The sequence below is a fragment of the Anas acuta genome, chromosome 3 (genome assembly GCF_963932015.1).
Source record: "Anas acuta chromosome 3, bAnaAcu1.1, whole genome shotgun sequence".
Taxonomy (NCBI): domain Eukaryota; kingdom Metazoa; phylum Chordata; class Aves; order Anseriformes; family Anatidae; genus Anas; species Anas acuta.
In genome coordinates this window covers 118,939,697-118,956,938 of record NC_088981.1, presented here as the reverse complement: position 1 = coordinate 118,956,938, position 17,242 = coordinate 118,939,697, and the positions used below count along the sequence as shown (strand labels likewise).

Below are 17,242 nucleotides of genomic sequence, written 5' to 3'. Positions count from 1 at the left end.
ACTATCTGCCACCAGATCAGCTCAGGAGGTGGAGGACCTTGGGCTCAGGGCTTCTCAACTTTATCTTCCACAGTCTTCCCCGAGCTGCATTGGTACAACAGCAGCCAGACACTGTCTTATGGAGTTCTTTCCTCAAACATCTTGACAGCCTCTGTATTTTGTCACGGATTGGCAGTAGGTAGTCGGAGGGCAAATCTCAACTAGCAAGAGTACATAACTGTAGACCTATGTGGTAGACCAGAGGCCACATTATATTGTATGGCTCTGTAGATGCAGGACTTCAATTGGTTCACCTTGCTCTGGGTCATCTGTTATCTACTGACAATCCTGATGCTACAGACTGACCACCTACCCAGACATAATGACATATGGCAAGCATAGCAGCTTGTTCTTACTGTCTGATACTGGCTTTCTAGCCCATCACTAAAGTGTGAGAGTTGTGGCTGTGGAGATAAGCTATCAGCTGTGTGATCTCACTTGGGGTTTCTCTCTACACTAGGCAGTCAACTGGGAGAACATGGCATTCGTCTTCCTGAACCATTTCCTGGACCTCTCAGATGTGCGTATGGTCTGCTGGGGGAGAAGACTATCACACTTAAAAATGATAGTGGTCTGTAGGGCCCACACAGACCCTCAGCCTGGCCATGAGACTCCTGAGGTTTCAATGTGGCAGCACATTTGTGAGCTGGTATTGATGGAGAATGCAGGGGCCCTGCACTTTGCTCTCTGCATGTGTGCACCAAGTGCTGGGTGCCCCAGCATTAGCTGTGGAAGGACTTGCCATGCAGAGCACCTGAACAACCCTGACCATGTCACCATGCATGTGCCAGAGTCACCATGCATGTGTGTTGCAGCAAAGAGCAAGTTGGCCTAAAAGTTTAGACCTGTAGTCTTCATGGCTGCAGGTGCTCTTGCAGCCTTCAGGATGATCTCATCTGAGCGGTTCAAACAGAAGGAAAATTATTGGGGGGGAGGGGGAGAGAAGGGGAGTGGCAGTTGGCAGTGGAAGAAGACATGGCTTGATGCTGTAGCAACGGTGATGCAAGAATCAGGCACTGAGTCCCCATGCTCAATTCCTTCCTTGAATAGCCGGTTGGTTACCATAAAACACCAAAAACCCTTGGAAGCTGACAGACCCTACTATACCAGTCTTCCACATGCAGTCAGCAGCTGCTGGAAAAAAATGCTCCCTATTTCATCTTTCCTTCCTTTGAGGCTAACTGGCAAGCTTGAGTAATACAGCGTTTAAGGAGCATACATCCTCTGGCACTGCTGAGGATGGCTATAAATTTCCACCTCCCAGGAGGGCCAAGTCATCACACTGGTAGATAGGGGCCTAGGTGATGCCACCATTAGAATACAGATTGTAATGCGAATGCCAAGGATAGTATTGCCTACTGTTCATCACTTCTCCTTTCACAGGCCATTGAAGAAGGGAACCTGGATTCTCTGGACCACTCAGATTTCCAGAACACAGACATTCCCTTTGAAGTGCCTCTTCCAGCCCATCAACATGTGCCTGTGAGTATCATCTACCTTCTTCAGCTCCCTTGAACAGTGATTATACCTTAGGACCCCTCTGAACAGGGACTGGAGCAAGGGTGACAGTACAGAAGATGGAAATGCAGTTAGCTCTCTCCCCCATCCCCCCCACCACAAACACACGTGCAGCACCAGGATACACACACACACATACGCTTTCTCATGCTCCCTCTGCAGTATACACTTCGGCACACATCCATGCACTCATTCCCCACCATCAACCCCCCATACACACAAGAGTGTGTATGTGCATACACACATCCTGCATGCATGCTCATGTCCTGCTCTCCTCAGTGTGCTCCCTACTGTTGAGGAGCAGTAGCTAGGCAGTGGCACAGCATGCAGTATCAGGAGTTGCCCAGGCCTCTGTCCTGCAGGAAGAGAACCGGGAGGAGGCCAGGGACTGGGTGCTTACCATGTCCATGGATCAGCGTCTGGAGCAGGCACTGCCACAGGATGACCGTGACACATATGAAGCTTCATTGGTGGCAGCAAATACAGGGGTGCGCTCCCTGCCCTGTGTGCTTACAGGTATGTATGCTCCAGGCCAGCTCACACTTATGTAGGGAGTGGGGACCATCGTGCAGGTAGGTCTGAGAGAGAGTCAGGCAATGCTGTAAAAGGAGTAGGGAGGTTGTGTGGCTATAGGGAACGGTTCAGCTGGATGAGATAGATTAGCCTGTTTTTTAACTGAGGATAACTGAGCACTGGAACAGGTTGCTCAGAAGTTGTGGCATTTCCATGCCTGGAGATTTTCAAAAGCCATTTGGATATCATACTAGGCAACCAGCTCTACATGGCCCTGCTTGAGCAGGGAGATTGGACCAGATGACTCTTTCAAACATAACTATTATTTTTCTATGACTGCTCAGCCTTGCACAGCACTGCCTAGGACATGCTGGCCAGAGCGGGCACACGTGCACATGTAGCACCTGTCCCCACTTTGCTGCCTTCTACAAAAGCTATCTGCACTGGCAAGGACCGTCCCCCACACAGTGCACACCTCACAGTGGGGACAGTGTTGCAGGAGTGGGTTAGAGAAGGAGGTGGCACAGGGATGGGCCTCCAGGAACAGGGTTCTGGCTCCAAAGCTCAGGAGGGAAGGAGGGAGGTGCTGTCATTTTATATTCACTGGATTGCCTGGCTGAGAGCAGATCAGCCTTCATCTTCCTTTGATGCCACCACTGTGGACACTTCCTTCCTTGTTCTAATCTGCCATAGGCAGCATTATTCCTCTACAGTGCCTATTGGGAGTTGCCCTAGCCAGGTGGCCATAGCAAGGAAGGATGGAATGCACAGGGGAGGGGGTCCATTGTGGGTCTCACCTTGTTTGTGAGGTTGTTACTGTATGGCCAGGGTATCCTGTGCTAAGGAACAAGATAGAGTTCAAGCGTCCAGGCCGAGAAGCCAGCAAAGACACATGGAACAAGTTCCTGATGGCTGTCAAGGTGAGCCAGGCATTCTGTGGGGCAGGGAGACAAGCTGCAGGGTGTTTAATGCTGTTATTCTTGCTGATTAGAATACATTGTCCCACTTGGTGGAGCTACACCAAACCAGGGCCATTTTAGTGCACCACCCTCTCTGCATGCTGCTGGGCTGGAATGGTGCTGGGGCATACCTGTGCAGCTCTGTCAGTTCCCTGGGGTGCCCTTGGGCAGAGGGTGTCTGCAGTGCCACATTGCCAATACCAAGGACATCTCTTTTATTTTGCAGACATCTCACAGCCCTGCATGCCAAGATGTGCTCAAGTTCCTCAGCCAGTGGTGTGGGGGACTCCCGAGCACTGGCTTCTCTTTCCAGTGAGTGGGACAGGGAGGAACAATTGCAGCTTTCTATCCTGTTTTTCACTCCCTCCACTTCTGTCCCCAATAAACATGTGTCTCAGCACTGCTGTGCTTCTCTTTGTCAGGGACTGCAGAGCCCTGGAGTGCACACAGCTCCCAGGCTGTGCTTCCTTGGCCTCAACCTGATTACTAAACATGCAGACTCCACCATGATGGATGACTGTCACAATGAAGCCTTGTGTCAAGAGGGGGGTGCATACCAGGCAGGAAGATAGGCTAACACACCGGCTGCACTGTCCTTCGATCAGTGGACCCAGCTCCCAGCCACCCTGGGGAAACACTGCAGCCAATGTGAAAATTAAAACTTTATTTACTCAGAGAAGCAACAGTTGCTCACAACAAAGAGGTTCTTCACCTGCTGCTTGGCCTGCTTCTGAGCACAAGCACAGCAAGCTGGCCTTGCCTGCTCTGCAGATGGACCAGGCCAACCTTTACTGTTGCCAGGCCATAGCCCCCCCCCCAACCCCTCTACTCTGGTTGAGCATGTGAGAGACTGACGGAGCTTTTAGTGCACCAGGAAGGGGCTCATGGCCAGGGGGGGCATGGAGAGCATGTTCAGAGAACGTGGCACCTGCGAGGCAAAGGGTGCCTGATGGCTATGGGCACCTTGTGTTTGGGACCTTCAGGGTTTGTCCCAGTTGGAGGGGAGGGAGGGGGGCAGAAGGGACACAGGTGAGCATATCTCTCCCCCCTATCCATGCCTACACCTGTGGCAGGTGCAGGGTACAGCTTCACCCCCACTGTATGAGAGCATTCATGCAGCACCACCTGCAGGGAAAGAGTGGGTATCAGTCCAGAGCTGTGCTGCAGGGCCAGGGACTATGCAGACACCTCTGGCCAATATTTGCAGTAGTGCTTGGAAAGAGAAGTCTTAGGAAGCTGATGAGAGAAGGCTCTTCTGACGGCACAGCCCCCCCCCCCCCCCCCCCGACCTCCCCAGCCCCTTTACAGCCCACACTGCAACACTGCACTCACCTCCCACTAGGCACAAGTCTCAGCCACCCCAAACAGGTGTTGCCCCTCCTTCAGTGTACCTGGCTTGACCAGCTATAAGAAAAGAGAGGTAGAGGTTTGCAGGGCCCTACAAAAGACGTGAGAAGGGTTGGGGCAGGAGAGTCCTCAGGCCAGCCAGGACAGAACAGGCTTGGCTATCAGCAGGACTGGTTCCACCTGCAGCAACCCAAGATGAAAGGGTAGCAGTCCATCACCAGTGTTGGCTAGTAGTCCAAATTTATTTCACACACTGTACTTATTGCCTGTTTAGATGAAAACAAAACCCAGCACTTTCAAAATGCAGGGACAGGCACAGAAGCCTGTCTGTACCGATGGGGGGGGCATACCTGGTCTTTACCATAGGTGTGTCCACAGGGGCCAATGCCCTGTAGGATCAGGGCCACCAAACAACACCTGCCAGATAGCACAGCTTCTGCAGCCACCAGCACCATGGAGGGGAACCAGAGCGCCAGAGCTGTGTCCTGCAGAAGGTCAGAGGTCTCTCAGGGACTGTGGATCCACTGCACCCAGCGTACTTGCATACAGCTGAGAGGAGAGCCCATGCAGGCAAAGGGGTTGGGGGGGGGAGGGGCAGGAAAGGGCTGGGAAAAAAAAAGAAGCAGGAAAGAGAACCAGGAAAGAGAAATGAAACAAAAGGAAACCGCGGGGGGGGGGGGGGGGGGGGGGGGAGGGAACACAACAGACAGGTACAAGGTGCACTGGCCCCACATACTCACATAGATGCGCGTGGTGTTGAAGGGACAGTCGTTGGTCGCTATGGCTGCACGGGCATCAGCTGGCAGTGCAGAGCTGTTGCAGCCCGTGACAAGGCGCATGCCACGGCTGTGAACTGTGAGGGCGATGGCTAGCGCCAGGCCCACACTGCATGCTGTGGACAGCAGGCAGTTCAACAGGGACACACTCAGTAAGGTCCAGTGCTGCTGGCAGCAAGGAAAGCATGTGAGAGTGGTGCTGGCCAGAGCCAGGGGAAACACCAGGGCTAGACACTGCCACTGCATGGGCCAGGCACACACCTCTGTGTGGTCCCTGTGCAGGGTAATGAAGGCTCTGCTAACCCTGCAGAAGTTTGTGCCAAATACATACAATCCCTTGCTTCTTCTCATGTGGCTCAGTCCTCTTCTTTGACAAAACTTTTGTACTGCTCACATCCTTCATCATCCATCACGCCTGCTCCCAGTCTCCTGCAGCCCGAAGCCCGTTTTGCCCCATCTCCACAAACAGCTGAGGCTATCAGCAGCAGCCCTGCCTCCTGCAGACCCACACTGTGTGAGCCCACAGTGAGATGCCTGACTCCAGCTGCAGCTTTTATGCTTCAGCTGAAACTTTTCTACCCCAAGATGATGCCTGGTGCCCAGACTGCTGCCCATCCTCCCAGTGCTGCCAAGGAGGTGGAGGCAGCAGCACAGCAGGCAACACCTGCAACTCTGCAAGCTATCAAGGCACCCGCAGCAGAAGCGGAAGGAACTGCTGGGGACAAGGTCCAGAGGAGTGGCTGGTGGCAGGGCCCAGGCTGCATGGAGGCCCCCAACCTGCCCTTTCCCTGGGTGGCTTAGCTCTCGGTCTAGCAGCCCCACACTCACCAGGACTGCCCGGGACAGGTTGTGTGACACCAGGATGGCAACGATGCCCGCAGTGATGCTCTGCAGGGAGAGATCCTCATTCAGCAGGTGCCTCGGATGGGGCCAGGTTCCCACCCCCCCCCCCCGCCCCCGAGGCCCAACCTTCGTCCCCGTCCCAGCCCCACCGCTCTCACCAGCAACCCGGAGACCACGGACACGACGTTGGCCACCGCGTACTCAGGGGTGACAGCGCGGCTGGCGCGGGCCACGTGCCGCAGGACGGAGCCGTGCACGATGGCGCCCAGCACCAGGCTGCCGTGGCCAAGCACGATGAGGCCCAGCCCCGCGCGCATCAGCCTCCGCGGCTCCGCCAGCGCCGCCAGCCCCCGCCGCCCCGCGCGCCCGCCCGCCATGGCCGCCGCTGCCCCGAGAGGCCGCCCCCAGGCGGGGCCGCCCCCGGGCCCAGCCCCGCCCCGCCCCGCCCCAGCCCGGAAAGAGGCAGCACTCAGGTATTTACAAAACAGTTTATTAAAAATAGGAAATGATAGAAATGAGATGCGGGGGCAGCGCTGCGCCCAGCCCTGGAGAGGCATGTGGGACTATAGGTTCAGCCCCTTCAAGCACCCCGAGGCAGAAGGGGGACCCTACGGGAGCCTCGGCAGAATTGCTGCCCCAGCAGCCCCCATGCCAGCACCACTGGGCTCCACGCTGCCTGCGGAGGTCCAAAGTGCACACAGGACCCGTGGCAGCATAGAGCAGGGCAGGTAGGGCTAAGCTAGGCTCCAGGATGCTGCTGTAGGGGACACAGCCCAGGTCAGCACACACCACAGCCTTGCACCTACGGTGCACGCTGAAGTGCAGGACAGAGGCTGTGCAAAACAAGTAAACAAAGTGCAGCCAAAGGGGAGCAGAAGAGGCAGGCAAAGCGCCAGGCTGGTGCTATGGGAACCTGGCCACCCCTGGCTCCCTCTGCCCAGGAAGGAGGGTAGTGACTATTGCCAGAGGCAGTTGCAGAGGGGTACAAAGTGGGAGCAGGACTTAAGGGCTCGCCCCTGCTTACCTTTAAATTAAAAAAAAAAAAAAAAAAAAAAAAAAAGGAAAGAAAGAAAGAAGAAAAAACCGTTTCTGTGCTGTGCAAAAGACACTTTGTACAATTCAAACAGAACAAACTCCATGCACATGAATGGGGCTATAGAACACCCCAAGCCAGGACCCGGCTCCCCGGCACCACCTGGCAAAATCCCAACAAAATCAGGGCTGGAAATAATACTGATGCACAAAGTCCCCTTTAATAGGCGGGCAGGGAGGATTGTCACTGGGCCCAGCCACGGCACATGCAGGACGAGCTTCCAAGCACTGCAGCTGGGGTCTTGCTGATGCCCTACGGTGATGGACAGACACAGAAGGGGTCGGTCACAGGCAACAAAGCCGCACTGGCCGCCTGGGAGTCAAGGGGTGCTAAGATGACACAGTCACTGCCGTCAGGGCTCCATTCCGGGTGTAGTAGAACTTGCTAAATGCCTCTTCAAGTAAACAGGTAAGTCTGCTCTGGTCAGCCTGGGAAGAACAAGCTACAGTGAAGCATGGGCCCAGGGGTGGACACAAACACAAAAGCTTGGCCAAAGACTGCCACAGAACGTGGGCAGGGACATATTCTTTTTCTCCTACCTCCCCAGGAAGACAAGGACATTTAAGTCTGAGAAAGGCAATGCAGAGCTACATCCCTGCCTGAAAATCAAGCCTGCTCACCTCACTGATGAATCCAAGCTGGACCAGTTCGGCTGCCAGTTCCTGGATATTGTCATCTGCAAGACAGGGAAGGGCTTACATCCCAGGTCTAGACTACACTGTTGATCCCAGTACACAGGAGTACAGGAAGAAAGGTACTTACTGGGCTGCAGGTCACAGCTCAAGTGTCGATTCAACTTGTCTTCCAGTTTCAGCAGCAGTGTTAACTGCATGGTAGAGAAGTTCTTATGAGGAGCTGCAGTTTTACAGGCTGCCACTGGCAGTAGCCACCAGAGCCAGGAATATCCCCCCAAAAAAACATTGAGATAGGAATCACCCCCCTGCAGAACCCCACAGGAGTCTAACAGAAAAAACACATCCAGCGCCATTCCCAAAACACCGATAGCAGCACCATCCTCTGGGGGAAGTGCCTCGAGGCTGCACCAGAAGGGTAACCTCCAAGTGTTAGCTGACTGGAATGTTGTCTACAAGCATATCTGATCTGACTTTGGGCTCCACAAACTGCAACTCTGGTAGCAGAAGGTCACACTAGGCACCAGCAGCAAATCAGCATACTTGGTACCAGATACTCTGCACAGTTGCCTCACTATACCCCCACACAGCATGGTCAGTGAGAAGATGGGAACGTACATGGTGTTTCACTCCCTCCTCTACTGACTCAATGTTGCACTGCATCAGCACCACCTGAAACAGAAGCAGAGATACGCCATGATTTACTGCTTCTGCAGAGCACACCTGCCTGGGGAAGAACAGAGTTCCCATCTCTCACCTTGCGGGTTTCTACCTCAGCTGGCTCTGGAGTTGGAGTTTTCACTGATGGTGGAGCAATGGGAGACTTCACCACCACCTGCTGGGGCTGCTGGGGTCGTGGCATCCCAAAAGCTGTAAGTGGGTAGATACCATTCCTGCAAGAAAGGATCAGGGCCTGAGGTTATGGCTCTCCTAAATGACTCCAGTCTCTCACACAATTAAAGATGCACTTTAAAAAAAAAAAATATACAGAAAAAAAAACACCTCTTACCTTACATCCTCCAGGAATTTGTCCAGCTCCAATGCTGGAGATTGTGAAAAGCTGGAGGGAAAGAAGTACTGAAGTGAGAAGTCATCCAACACTCAAGTCTCTTTAGATGCAGTTTCAAATCCCCATATCCTAGACTACACCTGTGTAAGGAGGCAGAATGAGTACAGCCAGTCAAAGGCAAGATGTACTCACCTCTGCCAGTACATCTTTCTGTGCCAGAAGCAACTGTTCACAGAAGCTAAGGATGAGGCAATATTAATGACAGAAAACAGTTATCACCTCCTTGTAGAGAGCTGTCCAAGCTAGAGCTGTGGAAGCTAGCCCAGTAACACTATGTTCCCAGCATGGTTTTTTGTTTGTTTGTTTTGTTTTTTTGTAGATATCTGTTCTGCAAGACCCATAAAGTCTGGGTCCCATCTCCAAACAAACAAAGGCACTAAGAGCTGCTAAGGCAAGAACAGCTGCAGGAGGTGATGGCACAGTATGACTTGCCACATCACTCCAGACCAGCAGCTAGAAACTACACCTCAGGATTTAAGGCCCTACCCAAATATTCCTCACTACAGTTCTAGAGACTTTTGTTCTCTGTGTATCTTTTCAACGATATTCATCATTCATCCTTGGTATCTTTTTAATGTAGGGTTCCAAAGGAAGTCTTCCTATCAATTTGTTTTGAACTCCCCAGCCCTTATTTCCACTGAACGTCTCACCTGCTGTCAGCTTAGAGATCATAAACACCGACAACCCCTTTCCTTTGTGCATGTCTATTTTTCCCTCTCTCATCCTCAAAAATGTACAAAACCTATCAGTCCTTAACCCTGCTCCACACACAAGCCTCTAGCCCAGGACTGACCCAGCAACTTTCTGCCGTCCCTTTCTGGAGAGGTGTTGACAATTATTCCTACCTAGTCACTGGGTAAAGTCAGCTATCTGATCTGCTCCAGCACAAAGGCTGTCACATTGTGCATGTATGATGTACACAATATCTTCAGACATTTCATCCAGTTAGTGTAACCTTCTCTCCTGTTATTTAGCATCCTGGTATCATATTAGCTCTCAGGTAGTTATGCAGCAGTGTGTTTTCATCAAGCTGTCAATGATCTTTTCCTGTGGCTTTAACTCACAGCCTACTCAGACAGAAACATTTTTTTTTTCCCTCTCTGAAGCACATTATTGTTCTTTTGCACAGTACAGGGAATTAGTAACACCAGAAGAGTCCACCCTTCTGGTTCTGGTAAGTTATGAGACACAGGTTCTCCTATTTCACTATTTCCCCAGTAAAATATTTTCCTCATCGCTACTGTCAATTCAGCTTTTTAGCATACACTTAACCACAACTTTTTAGATTGGCTTAGATTTAGAATTGCAGCAGCCAGTGTTCCCCTTTACTACAGTAAAGTAAGACTATGAAACCGCTTTTGATGAATTTGAGAGATCAGTAAGAAACTGCAAGCTGCTTAAATTCTGCCATGATCATCCAAGTGCTTTGCTGCTCCTACAGCGCTGGTCTGGACTTCACATCTGCCTTGGTTCCTCAAACCACTCTGCACCCCTTTCCAATACACCTGTTATTTTCCCATCTCATCTTCTAGTACAGTAGAAAAATAATACTTTTTTTTTTTTTTCCTAGCAGCACAGCTTATGTGGCATTCTGATAAATCATCTGGAAAAGATACTCTCCAACATTTAAAATCATTATTATGCTTTATTTTTCTTTTTCCCAGCACCTGTGATATACTGTGCAACAAAAAAAAGCACATCCCAGCTAAGTGTATGCCAAATAACCAATTCTCTGCTCAATGAAGTCCAATATACAGAATTCCTCTTGCACAGCCTTGGCTATTAGTTCTTTGTCCTCTATTCTGACACTTAAAATAAAAATAAAAAGATTCTAAATATAATAAATAAGTACCAGTCCCAGGTCAGACCCCTGAGGGACACCACTCATCACCGACCTCCACCTGGACATGGAGCCATTGGCCACCACTCTCTGGGTGCAGCCTTCAAGCCAATTCCTTATCCACTGAATGGACCACCCTTCAAATCCATCTCTTCCATTTAGAGATCAGGATGTTGTGTGGCACCGTGTCAAAGGCCTTACAGAAGTCCAGGTAGATGGCATCCATTGGTCTGCCCTTGTCAGTTGATGCAGTTGCTCCATCACAGAAGTCCCCAAGATTGGTCAGGCACAATTTGCCCTCGGTGAGGCTGTGGTGGCTGCCTCGGGTCACTTCCTTGTCTTGCATGTGCGTTAACATTGCTTCCAGGAGGATCTGTTCCATGATCTTCCCAGGCAAAGAGGTGAGGCTCACCTGTAGTTCACTACATCTTCCTTTCAACCTTTTTAAAAATTTTAAAAAGACCGGAGTGTCACTGGCTATCCTCCAGTCCTCAGGCACCTCTCCTGTTCTCCAGGACCTTTCAGAGATGATAGAGAGTGGTTTGGCGATCGCCTCTGCCAGCTCCCTCAGCGCACGTGGATGCATCCCATCAGAACCCATGGACTTGTGTGCATTGAGCCCGCTGAGACGCTCCCGAACCACCCCTTCATCAATGAGGGGGGAGATCTACACTTCCCAGACTCTTTCTCCTCCTTCCAGGGGTCCCGGGGGGGAGTCTTTGAAGCAAAGACCATAGCAAAGAAGGCATTCAGTATCTCCGCCTTCTCAGCATCCCGTTACCAGGACACCCCCCTCATTCAGCAAACAGAGGTGAGGCTCACCGGTCTCTAGTTCCCCAGGTCTTCCTTTCAACCTTTTTTAAAAGTGGGAGTGATGTTTCCTTTTTTCCAGTCACCAGGAACTTCACCTGACTGCCAGGACTTTTCAAACGGGCAGAGAGAGGCTCGGCACCTCCATCAGCCAGTTCCCTGGGGACCCTGGGACCCATGGCATCAGGCCCCATAGACTTGTACTCGTTCAGCTTCATCAGGTGGTCTCCAACCTGCTCTTGGCTTACAGTGGGAGGGACTCGGCTCCCCCAGCCCTCATCTTCAGGTTCAGGGAAACAGAGACGTGTGAGGCCTGACAGGTGGTGAAGGGTGAGGCAAAGAAGTTGAGTCCCTCAGCCTTCTCCATGTCCCTCGTTACCAGTTCTCTCCTCTGCCATTTATCAGCAGGGGGTACGTTCTCCTTGGCCTTTCTTTGCTGGCCAATGTACCTAGAGAATCCCTTATTTATGTGGTTTTGTTTGTTTGGTTTGGTTGTTTTGTTTTGTTTGTTTTTGTGTGTCCCTTGCCACGCTCAGTTCCATCCATGCCTTGACTTTCCTGATTCCATCCCTGCACATCTGGACAGCTTCCCTGTACTCATCCCTGGCCACATGTCCCTGCTTCCACTGCCTGTGCATTTCCTTCTCACATCTCAGTTTGACCAGCAGGTCCCAGTATTCCCTAAAGCAGGCTCACTGTGCTCCCTAGAGCACACTGTGCCCCCCATTGTGCTCCCCTAGAGCACAGCCATCCCAGTTTTCTGCCCTCCCTGCCCTCCTTCTTATTCAGGGGGATGGAAAGTTCCTGTGCTCTAAGGAAAACATCATTAAAGAGTTGCCAGCTGCATTCAGCTCCTTTTTCCCTGAGGAGAGCGTTCCAGGGGATCCCATCCACCTTGTCTTTAAATAGCTTAAGTTCACTCTTTGGAAGCTCAGGGTCCTGACTTTGCTCTTTTCCAGGCCCATACTCCTCAAGATGACAAACTCAACCAGGGTGTGGTCACTGCAGTCTAGACTGCCTCCAATCTAAACCTTTTTAATGAGTTCATCTGCATTGGTAAGCACCAAATCCTGTAATAATTCTTCTCTGGTTGGTTTGTCTAATACCTGGACCAGGAAGTTATCCTCAACACACGCTGGGAGTCTCCTGGATTGCTTACAACCTGCTGTGAAGCTTTTTCAGCTAACATCTGGGTGTTGAAGTCCCCCATCAAGATGAGAGCATGCAAGTGTGACATTTCTTGTAGTTGAAGCAAGAAGCCCTCATCAACAGGCTCCCCTTGATTAGGCGACCTGTAGTAGACCCAACCACAAGGTGACCTTTATTGGCCCCATCCTTAATTTTTACTCACAAGCTCTCAACTTGTCCATTGCTGTTCCTCAGCGGCATCTCTTCACAATCAAAATGAGCTGCTCCGTTATGAAAACACTGAGGAACCATTTCTCCAACACACCGGACTCCATTCAACAAGTCTGTGAGGAGTCTGAGTCACTTCCCCAAACTATTCTGCCAGGTTTAGCTAAAGATTGCTTCAACTACAGTGTGCTAATTTCCTTCTCCTCAGTCTGGGGCACAAGTCACATCTCACACCAGTGTTGCATGAACATATTCCACACAGCTAAATTCTTCCACTCAGCAGCCACCCTCCACCACATGTTCATGTTTAGTTAAAGTGCACACTTCTTCATCAACAGCTCCCTTTTGTTTACCAGTTATTGATGAAATGACAATGCTAACCTGAAGGCAAGAGTCCCAGGCAGTTCATTCATTGCCCAGCCTAGTGCCATGGAGCATGTTCCACATACACCTGAGCAGAACCCCTCCAAACACAGCAATGGGTACTCACATCATCTTGACTCCTTCCCTATCTGCATGATTAATTTCTGCCAACACTGCACTCATGTCAAGGTTTTTGGTCATTTCTTCTAAAGCATTTTCAGGAATCATATCTATTAAAAGAGAACAAAGTTAGACCTGAACAACTGCAATTCCCTTCCACCCTAAGAAGAACAATAAAAACAGGCTTTGTGATGAAAAACTCTTGTGCCACTCAGAGCAGGCAGAGCACCATATTTCTTCAGGCTCTGCAGCGACTACAGTTCTGTTTCACAAGGCCCTGGTCCCTGCCTGTTAAGATCAGCACAAAGGTCTTGCTTTCCAGAATATCAGCTGCAGTGACAACTTAGTAAAGCTTTTCGTAACACAAGATGCAGCAGCCTGGAACTCCATACTCACGCTGATGCCCAACGATACAGTGAGCAGCTAGTAGCTTTAGTGATGGCACCTCAAACAATGCCTGATGAAAAAGGAGCTCCCGGGCAGTAGGACGCTTGCTAGGGTCCTGTTCTAGACACTTCTGAATGAACTCCTGAAAGACAAAAATTGCATGAGATGATGATATGCAATGCCAAGAGGTCTACATGGGTGCTGAACCTCCTTCACTCACCCTCTGCAAGGGGTCCTCCAGCAGCTGGATGGCACTGTTAATGGCCTCCTGGGGCACATACGATGACTCTCCATTACCCTGTATTTCCAGTACTGCCATCTGCAAACACAAAGTAGCATATTAGACTTCACCAAGAAATGCTTACTATACATTGAACAGACCTCATGACCACCACTGCCAAGTGTGAGATCTTAACAGCCAAGGTTTTTTTTGTGCTATTTAAGGTCACAGTTTGCAGAGGCAGAGAGAGAATAACTGCTTCATTATGATAGCTTGTTTCTAGCACCATAACAGACTGCCAGGGAGGCCTGCAAACTATGCCAGTGTCACCTTAGACAGCCAGTATCTCTATTTTGAATCTCATGATCCATTGGCCTACACGTGTTTGATAATTATCATCCTCTAATGAAGCAGTAGCTGGATCACTGACAGAATCTGACAGTGTCCCTCCTAGCTTTATGAATTGCTCTATATTACAGGCAGAAAAGCAAGCACATGATGCCACCCAGAACCAGCTGCAACCAACACATACACAAGTTCCCAGCCAGGAAAGGCTGGCAGAAGATCCCAGAGAACGTCTGAAGATTCAGCTCCAGTTTACTTTCCTAAAAGTTGTGTGTTTTCACAGGTCTTTTCTTGCTTCACTTATGGGATGTACAGCATAGGTTCAGAATTGTGTGTGCTGGCTCTCGCTGACAATTGTCCCCAGATAACTTATAGTAACTTGTATTTGCTAGTCTTGGGCCTACTGATTGCAGGAACAGAAAGTTCTACAATTCTGTGAACCAATAAGCTGCTACGACCAGGTACGTCAGACTCACACTCAACAATAACTAAAATCTGTATCAGGTGTGGCCACAAAGTAATGTCCTCTCCTCCAGATACTACAAGAGAACAAATACTCCAAAGAAGGGGAGTTTTTTTCCCCCCTCTGTACATATTAAGTACATTTTGTAGTAGTGACTGTTCCCACACCAGGTGGGTCAATCTCCAGAACTGTCCAATTATTCACTACCCAGAGTAATAAATTACATGCCAGAAATTCCAGAAAGAACCACACATTACCAAGTTCTTTACTGCTTAGTAAAGCATTTGGGAGAACCTTGATAGACATCCCTACAACGCAAACTGCGTTTGGCTCAGAGAACGAAATGCACCTGCTACGAAAACCACCCGTGCCCACAGCAACTCCATAGAGTCATCTCCTTCCCTTGATTTTATTCTCTCTGTCCCATAACCACAGTGTTCCACACTCACCTCCAGGGCACACATCCCAAAGGAATAAATGTCCACAGCAGTGGTAACATTGGCAACTTCTGTAACACAGAAACAATGCTCTGTTATCAGTCTCTCCCTGCACTCAGCAACAGGACCACCTCTGTATCAGGCTATGATAATCCTACAGCCTTCTCTCCCTCCTCTGTTATCAAAAGACAAAGGAGTTGAAGCAATAAAACAGGCAAATAAACAAAACTGATAATGTGACATCTCTCATGAGACTACAGCTGAAAACAAGATGCACAATAGCGTGGAAGCGTTAGTGAGACAGGCCAACAAAACTCAGGCTTGAAGCTGTTGCCACACCATACCTCCATATTCTGGGGCAAAGAAGTGCAGGTTCTTCTGCTCCTCCCGACATGTCTTCACATGGTTATTAATTGTGTCTGGTGCCACTAGAAGAAAGTCATGAATGCTTAGTATACAGGAAACCTTAGCCCATCCCCAACTAGATCCTACAGAATACATGCAACTCCAGGGCCAATTGGCTGCCCAAATGGGCACCACAGTGCAGTTCAGTTGGCCCGTCATCACTCCCTTCATCTCAGGTCACTTGCCCTAGAACATTTCGCCGTTGCTTCCTTGGCTGCATATTGACTGAGGCAACTTAGCATTAGCTCTCTAAGAAAGCCCTGGAGTCCACACCTCACAGCTTCTGCTGAATGACAAGATGAACTGGAAAGAATTTCCCTGTTAAAGTGCAAGTCCTAAAAACACGACACTTAGATCAGATTTATAGCATTTGTCACAAGCAACCCGAATATAACAGAATCCCTAGGAACAGCTAGAAATGCCAAGATCACTGCAGTTACAGTCACCACCTTAGGGCTCCAGGAGAAGAACAAGTCTACCAGGTAATTTTCCCTAACAAGATTCTTCCACATGTCAACAGGACACTGGTGCCAAAGTGACTCAAGACAAAAGTCAAGCAAAGCTGCCAAATGAGACCTGACAGCACAGGCTTTCCAGCAGCCAGCACCTGCATGGTCCCAACTACAAACCAGTCAGAGATGCTGGAAGAGAATGACTCCCAGACACAAGCACAATGAGCAGGACACAAGAATGGGTAAGTCCTAAAAGATAAGCCCCTAAAGACAACCACCTTTGAAAAGACTGCAAAAAGTATGACAAGGAGAAACACTGAGGTAGGCATGGAACACAGTCATCATCCCATCTGAAGTTCTACTTCTACTTTAGAACATGCCTAGTCCCACAGACTCAGGACCACCTCCCACTTAGTCAACCTCCTTGACAGTTGCAATTAGTTCTGGTCTGCACTGCTACAATGTGGACTTGCCCAGCACACGCCAAACAACAAAGAAGACTCCACGATGAATGAGACTGAACTTGTGCCCAGCCTCAGAGACGAACTGAGACAAGAAGGATCTCCCTTAACTCCATCCAACCTTTGCTGTGTAGCACATACTGAATCATATCTCTTTCAAGCACTGGAAACAGAGCTTGCTCCAACGGCCAACTTCCCCAACAAACTGTTCATGGAGAGTTTATTGCTTTTTGTTCTTGTGCTATCTCTGTCTTGGAAGTCCAAGAAGACTACTTCATTCCTAGTGCTTATCTATTTACAGATACTACCAGGTCCTCTCAGCCTCACATCATTAAGGAAAGTAAGCTAAATTCTCTGTCTTCCTCTTAAAACCCCACTCGCCATTTTCCCAATGGCACTGACCGCTAAGATAAGCTCTGCCCAGGACCATGCAAAATCATACAAATTCTCTCTCTAGTGGGGAATCTTCTCCAACATATTTTAACATTACTTGTCAGTGACATGACTGTAAGAAAAGGTAAGGGGGTCAAATTTCCCGCTTGAACAGCCAGGGGAGGCCAGATCCTCTTCAATTCCCAAATGATGAGCTCTGGGCTTTTGTGAAGCTTCGTATTTTATACTACCAAATTACCTGCCACTGCAATTAGTCCAGTCATCTAATGTATTCTTGTGTTTCTGGAAGATGTCCTGACCTACCTCAACATCACACGTTCCCCTTATTAACAGCCTCAGCATTAATGAGATCAGTGACTGTGGAACACCAACACCCCCCCACCTCAGTGGGACACTCCTTT

The 17,242-nt window shown here is 49.9% G+C and overlaps 3 protein-coding genes across 4 annotated transcripts in view; 1 reads left to right on the top strand and 2 right to left on the bottom strand.

The window, feature by feature from the left end:
* Positions 1-3,429, top strand: part of IFT172 (intraflagellar transport 172) — a 39,736-nt gene extending 36,307 nt beyond the window's left edge. For both annotated transcript variants that reach the window (XM_068679186.1, XM_068679185.1), the window contains exons 44-48: positions 500-559; positions 1,423-1,521; positions 1,920-2,073; positions 2,899-2,990; positions 3,256-3,429. In XM_068679186.1, coding sequence (XP_068535287.1) covers positions 500-559; positions 1,423-1,521; positions 1,920-2,073; positions 2,899-2,990; positions 3,256-3,345 — 495 coding nt within the window. In that variant the 3' untranslated portion in view covers positions 3,346-3,429. The remainder of the gene's footprint in view (positions 1-499; positions 560-1,422; positions 1,522-1,919; positions 2,074-2,898; positions 2,991-3,255) is intronic.
* Positions 3,430-3,678: 249 nt separating this feature from the next.
* Positions 3,679-6,414, bottom strand: KRTCAP3 (keratinocyte associated protein 3). Its single transcript, XM_068679232.1, has 6 exons — positions 6,154-6,414; positions 5,981-6,040; positions 5,117-5,317; positions 4,727-4,861; positions 4,362-4,433; positions 3,679-4,154 (listed from the first exon to the last, which is right to left on the bottom strand). The coding sequence occupies exons 1-5, from the start codon at positions 6,370-6,372 to the stop codon at positions 4,368-4,370; spliced, it is 681 nt and encodes a 226-aa protein (XP_068535333.1). The 5' UTR covers positions 6,373-6,414; the 3' UTR covers positions 3,679-4,154; positions 4,362-4,367.
* Positions 6,415-6,469: 55 nt separating this feature from the next.
* Positions 6,470-17,242, bottom strand: part of NRBP1 (nuclear receptor binding protein 1) — a 39,525-nt gene continuing 28,752 nt past the window's right edge. The window contains exons 8-18 of the mRNA XM_068679196.1: positions 15,475-15,558; positions 15,143-15,201; positions 13,886-13,984; positions 13,675-13,807; positions 13,286-13,388; positions 8,730-8,780; positions 8,478-8,613; positions 8,339-8,392; positions 7,851-7,914; positions 7,709-7,764; positions 6,470-7,516 (exon numbers count right to left, since the gene is read on the bottom strand). Of these exons, the coding sequence (XP_068535297.1) occupies positions 7,418-7,516; positions 7,709-7,764; positions 7,851-7,914; positions 8,339-8,392; positions 8,478-8,613; positions 8,730-8,780; positions 13,286-13,388; positions 13,675-13,807; positions 13,886-13,984; positions 15,143-15,201; positions 15,475-15,558 (938 nt within the window). The 3' untranslated portion in view covers positions 6,470-7,417. The remainder of the gene's footprint in view (positions 7,517-7,708; positions 7,765-7,850; positions 7,915-8,338; positions 8,393-8,477; positions 8,614-8,729; positions 8,781-13,285; positions 13,389-13,674; positions 13,808-13,885; positions 13,985-15,142; positions 15,202-15,474; positions 15,559-17,242) is intronic.